We start from the raw sequence: 6,240 nt of genomic DNA, 5'->3' as shown, positions 1-6,240 counted from the left end.
TAAAGCACTCCCACCACACACACACTCCTGGAGCACATGTATAAATGCCCTTAAAGACTTTTTAAGAGGCATAAGCTTTCATAGGCATTAGTCTAGTTCATCAGATGTGAAGAAAGCATACATTGTTTCACAACTGTGGAAATACCTTCATTCAGCATATCTATCCTTGGACTTAATATTTTCAGAGGTACAGATTGTTTATATCTGATTGCTTTTCAACCTCTTTATGACTAGTTATTTGGTTTCTTATGGGCATCATGAAAGACCCAGGATCCACAACAGTGACCATGTTTAGATGGGATTAGCAAGGGAAGAAGGAGAAGATAGGTATCCTAAAAGAAATGAGTTTCATAAAAGAGCTAGAAAAATGTCAGTGGCATTAGAGCAAATTCAGATAACTCAAAAATAACTCCTAGATTACAGGTTTTAGCTATGGGGGGGGATGACCATGATGCCTCTTGTGGATTCTTGTACTTGTGATGGAAGATAACTTTTATCATTTGTCTTCACAGCATCCTACTTTTTAAAAATATTCTTAAATCTTTTCATACTTTTGAAAGCGATTTTACCAGGTTAGTTCTATCCTTTGACAAGGGAAAGGGATAGAGATTTCATAACATTCTGTCAGTGTTAAACCAGCTGACAAAACTTTTTCCTAGAACTCACCAGCAAATGACTTGGGTTCACAAATGTCTCCATTGGAAATATAGAAAACATTAAGTGTTAAGATTATTAGAAATAGTCACTAATTCCTGCCTAAGGGCAACTTCTATAACATAATAACCATGACTGGCCACATCAGAGGAATGCTCTCTGACAGAATGATGTCCCTCATCTTGATGTAATGATCAGAAGAACACTGAACAGCAGTGTATTCTGAGAAATAGATTTTAGAAAATGATTCATTAACTAGCTAAAAAAAACGTTGTCTAAAAAGTAGATCTAAAATGAGTAAGATATATGCAGCTCTCCATGGTAGAGGCAGAACCAATGATAATAAAATTAAATGCACATTTAGGACTCTTGTGTTTTGAAAGCAATATATAAACTTTAATTACCATAATTAATTAATTAAATGAGGCACTTCAAATGCTGTGTGTGAGATAACTCCTGGTCTAATTCCGTGTACACATAATTGATGCATCTTCACAGCTGTACCAAATATAAACAACTTAACTTTTCAGTAGCTACAACAGAACATTACAAAGATAATTATTTCTGTGAACTGAGGTCAAAATTGTACTTTTTATGAGTCTTTGTTAAATTGCTTTCTAAGAGGACAGTATGTTGTTAATATGTCAAACATTTATATACTTATAGCCATTTTTACTGTTACCATCAGTATATGCTACTTTTTTTGCAACTTTAGACTCATAGATTCAGTAATATTAAATTATTCCAGCAAACATTTCCTTCTACCTCTCCCAAGACTAATAATTTGCCTAGAGTTAGCATTCGTATATTGAGATTAGAAGAGTGAGAAAAGGAGTGTTCAGTAGCTAGGCTAGGAGCTAGTGGTGCAATGGATAGCACATCTGACTACAGATCAGAAGATTGCAGGTTCAACTCCTGCCTGGTTTGTGTTAAATTTCATTCTTAGCTAAGAGCTATCTTGTAGGGCTTGAAAGACCAGAATTAAGTGCCTGCTCCCCCATGATTTTTCCTGCTGACTTTGGGGAAGTTCCCATCTCAAAAAGGGAGATAACTGTACTGCATGAGGTTTTGGGAGGATACGTGAAAGATAGTGAGGTACTGACATGGGGTGGTAATGGGAGTCATATGAGTACCTAAAATCAGTAGCTTAGTATAAAGGAAAGGAGATGGGGCTCTCACAAAAGGGGAAAAAGTGTTAATTTACAAACAAAAAACTGAAACAATTGGAACTTTTTTTTGTAAAGTCAGATGCATGAACTTCACCTGTATTAACCCCAACTTGACACTGACCTCCCTGGGATTTTGTGGATGGATAAATCTTTTGAATGTATTAAGCCAAAACTTTTACCACTCTGGAATTAGCCAAGACCTCACCCTCTCTTATGTGGGGCATAAATACATAAGCTTAGGTCTTTCTTCTGGAAATTACATGTGTTTTGTTTTTCACAAGTATGTAATACATAAGCAGATATTTTGCTCACTGCTAATGTCGTTCTAAAGGAATTCAGTGCTCCTTAAAGGATTTTTTTGGCTTACAATCAGATGGCCTTTTCATATAGTTATATATTTTAGTACCTAAGTTATCCTGGATGTAGGTAAGCTGTAGAAAGAGTGTTTTGTTTTGTAATTTTGTGAAATGCATGTAAATATAGTTAATCTTTCTAGAAATCTGAAACAGAAACAAGATTAATTCACTTGCTAGTGGATTAATCCGCTGACAATAAACCCTAAGGGAAGGTTGTTCCATACTATGCATTCTCAGGGCAGCAGTCTTAAATAAAACAGTGCGTACACAATTGTCATTCCAGATTGCAAACTGATATCGGTTCCACTGATGGACATTTGTTCACTAGTACAAACATCACACATCTGCTTGTTAATTATCTTATATAGTCTGAAAATTCTTCAACACTTTTGCACAAATAACAGCATACTAACATACTGTGACCACTGTGATGAAGTTGATTTATTAGTGAAGGTAGGGAAGGGAAATCTTGACTTGGGACACAAGGATAAATCTATACACATTTCACATCCAGTAAACTTCATGGGACTCAATACAATTAATCCTGAAGGAGGGTTTGAATTAACGCTCCTATAATCTGAAGATCTGGTTCTAGGTATTCCTAACCAGATCATAAAGAGAATGATCCCAGAAGATTCCTATCCAAACCAGTACAGAGACTCCTGCTGAGCTCAGTGATCTAATCTGCCTCCATCCCACTTTCTGCCCCTTTGGTTTGTCCATGCTTTGTAAAAGGAATTGCTTGTATAGTGTAGGGATGTGATAGGTTAGAAGTTTAAATGATAAGTATATTTATACTGGTAATATATTACCAGTTAATGTTTAGCACTGGGTTCAGTCTGGCGAAGAAGGGAAGGGCATGTTGGCTCAGGAATAGGAAGGCAGCAGGGCAAGCAGGAGGGAGAGAGGAGGGAAGAGCAAGGGGGGGGCGGGGAGGGGGGGGCTAGTACCCCTAGCCTATGAGGGTAAAGAGGAAAACAGTGGGCTGTCTAATAACTCATCAGTGAAGCAATTAGCTGCTCATTCACAGGTGCTCCTTCTCTCCCAGCACGCCAGCAGCTGCTGCAGGCTGGGAAAGCCCTCTGCCTGCTGCTGCCACCCTTGGTTTCATGTAGGCTGTGTTGTCTAGTGGGGCTTGCCACCATCTCCTCCCCCAGTGTCAGAGGACCTCAGCAGCAGTCTTGCCCGAAATGCTCTGTTATCAGTAAACAGTTTAACCAATGTAATTAGAGGAAGATAATTTTATAAACAGTATTTACGTCCTGAGTACAGTAGCTCATCTGTTATCACCTGAAAGAAGATCCAAAATGAAAGCATAAACACTTACCCAGGCTCTTGATGCCTGGGGTATGGTATGAGCAATTCAGCAGTCACTGTTAGAGACGCAATCAGATAGGAGGCTCCTACTGTAAAGGTGGGTGGGGGAGATGGGGGAATTCATTTTGGATTTGTAAATAACAACAGAAAAACTAAAAATGTTTAATGTTACAGCTCAAGCAAAGAAGATAGTGATTTTGGGCCCAGAAGTTATTGATATAATTCAGGGATCTTCTATCACCCTTCATGTACAGCTTCAGAATGAAGAAGGAGAGGTTTGTGAATGTACGAACATGTTTACAGATATTTTATGCCATACAAGTGTGTTTCACAATTAAAAGGAGATACTGAAAATAGCAGAATATGACATGGAATTAATTTTACCTTCACAGCGGGCTATACGAGACATTAAATGCTCAGTAGACTAATTCTACTGTGCATTAGTGCATCGCAGCAAAAACTGTGCCATTGTGCTAATGTACAGTAGAATTAGTCTTCTGCGCATTAGTATTACTTAAAAGGTGTGTGCCAGTGCTACTGCACAGTAGCGCCAGTTACTGCACATTTAGTACCTGTTATTACAGGTACTAAACTTAATGCACCATAACCACGGTGCATTAACGCACATGTAGACATGCCCACTGAATATAGTTTCATAGTTTCATAGTTTTAGGGTCGGAAGGGACCTAATAGATCTTCTAGCCCGACCCCCCGCCAGGGCGGGAGAACAACAAGTAATATAAATGTTACTGAAGATGTTTTATGGTACCCACAATTTCAAGAGATGTAGGGCTTCTGTTTTGTGTTAACTATCAGGCCCCACATGTCCAGGCAACTTTATGTTCTACGTGATAAAAATACAGTTAAAATACAACTTGCTAGTGAATCAGCAGGCAAATAATGAGTCTTTTCTTGCAAAGCTCTGAATACATTCTGAGAGGTGTTAAGGGTTCACATTTCCCACCTTTGCTGAGGGTCATGTAGGATCAGGTTCATGTAGAGAAAATGCCATGCTTGTCCTGCTTTCAGCAGTTTCCTTTTGTTTTGTAATTGACAGGACCAGCAGAGCAAGTTTCTGGTTTCTGGTTAGTACAAGTAATGCAAGAAAGGTAGCAACAAAAAAACAAATATCCTCTGTGTGTACATAACAGAGTAAACTGAGGGAACCTGCTTAATAATATTCGTCATTTTATATAGTAAAAAAGAATCGATAAAGCTTCTCTTGTGTTGAGGGCAGATTAAATTACTTACCATATTTTCTTGCTTACAGTATGCCCCCGAAAAAGATATAAACCTTGTTTTTAAAAGACAAAATAAAGAAAAATATATCTCTCCTTGAAAATACTGGTAAACAGCAGTAAGTAGAGCTCTTGTCTCAGCTGTAGAAGTGTTTTAGTTAGGTCATTGTCAAGAAAAATGAAAAGGAATAAATTCTGTACTATATTTATTCTTTAGATAGGCAGAAGATTTAATTTTCCAGTTCTGTCCATTTTACCCTTTACAAAAGCAATATATTTATTTAAATTCCATATTCAGAAAAGAAAAGCTTTGTCTACAGTTAAACTCATTTGATTTTTGTAACCTTCTGTTTAAAACCATTTGTGTAGAAGTCAAGGCTATGCACAGTACTTGAAGTTAAAATGAATGTACCTAGATAAGTATCTCATAAAGCGTTATAGCTTAGTTGTATCCTTTCAAAAATACAAGTTGAAGAGGATTACTTAAAATGTATCCTCTGGAAAGGTAAAAGTGTTCCTTTGTTCTTTTCTTCACAATTTGAGCAGAAAACATTCAAGGAAACAGAAATATTTTTCTCGGATTGCCTTTACTGAAAACAGTGATTACAAACCGTCTTTTCCATCCTCCTGAGAAGGCAAACTAGCTTTCAAGTTATGGTCCCCCAATTCTAAGTACAAAGTACAGTGTTAGGTCTGGTTTTTTTTAGAAGACACAGTGGAAGAAGGCACTTCACAAGTTTTACCTATGAAAGGGTTGAAAGCTTTGATTACCCGAGGCATCAGCAAAATTGTGCATGTTTGCTAACTTCCCTTTGACATTTTGCAAAAGATTTAGTATCTTCCAGGGTTCATCTGATTATTTCCTATCTAAATCCATTTTATTTTTATCCTATGGTATAATTGTTAGGGGTGTGCAAAAGCGGGCCCTATTTGATTCAGATTTGCCCCGAACTGGGGACAGTGATTTGATCCATTGATTTAGATCACTGTCCCTGATTTGATTCAGCCAAATCCAGACCTGAAGATTCGATGCTGATTCAGAGAATCAGCGATTCAGACACAGACACAGCTTTAAATGTTTTTTCTACGTACCTTGAGGTACCAGCGTGGCTCATGAACGCTGCGATGCTGGGGTGGACAGAGCATCCCACAGGACTGCAGGGGAGCCCCCCCATGTGCTCAGTGGCAAACTCGGAAGTGGACCAGAAGTACTTCCGGTCCACTTCTGGGAGCACACAGGGGGCTCCCCACAGCCATCCGGCTAGGCAACTGGTGTCTCCTGGGTCTGGGGGGGCACCCAGGGTCCCCCTGCAGCCAAATCTCTGCCAAATCAAATCAGGGGCCAAAGCTTCGCACAGCCCTAATAAATATATAACTATGCTACCCTACCCTTGGAAATATGAGTATAACTCAGCAGAGAATTTGGTCCTTAGGTTGTACTAAACTATATTTTTTTCTGTCAGAAGAAAATTTTATGAAAAACCATTAAACCCCCCCCCCCCCCCC

The 6,240-nt window shown here is 38.6% G+C and overlaps 1 protein-coding gene and 1 non-coding gene across 2 annotated transcripts in view; both read left to right on the top strand.

Annotated features, from left to right (window-relative positions):
* Window positions 1-6,240, top strand: part of MORN1 (MORN repeat containing 1) — a 170,616-nt gene that overhangs the window by 43,565 nt on the left and 120,811 nt on the right. Inside the window, exon 8 of the mRNA XM_014522951.2 lies at window positions 3,671-3,781. Within this exon, the coding sequence (XP_014378437.2) occupies window positions 3,671-3,781 (111 nt within the window). The remainder of the gene's footprint in view (window positions 1-3,670; window positions 3,782-6,240) is intronic.
* On the top strand, window positions 1,509-1,581 carry TRNAC-ACA. The gene has a single exon. It is a non-coding gene; the product is annotated as a tRNA-Cys (tRNA).

The sequence above is a fragment of the Alligator sinensis genome, unplaced genomic scaffold, assembly GCF_000455745.1.
Source record: "Alligator sinensis unplaced genomic scaffold, ASM45574v1 scaffold366_1, whole genome shotgun sequence".
In the NCBI taxonomy this organism is placed as follows: Eukaryota; Metazoa; Chordata; order Crocodylia; family Alligatoridae; genus Alligator; species Alligator sinensis.
This window is presented reverse-complemented; position numbering and strand designations above follow the sequence as displayed.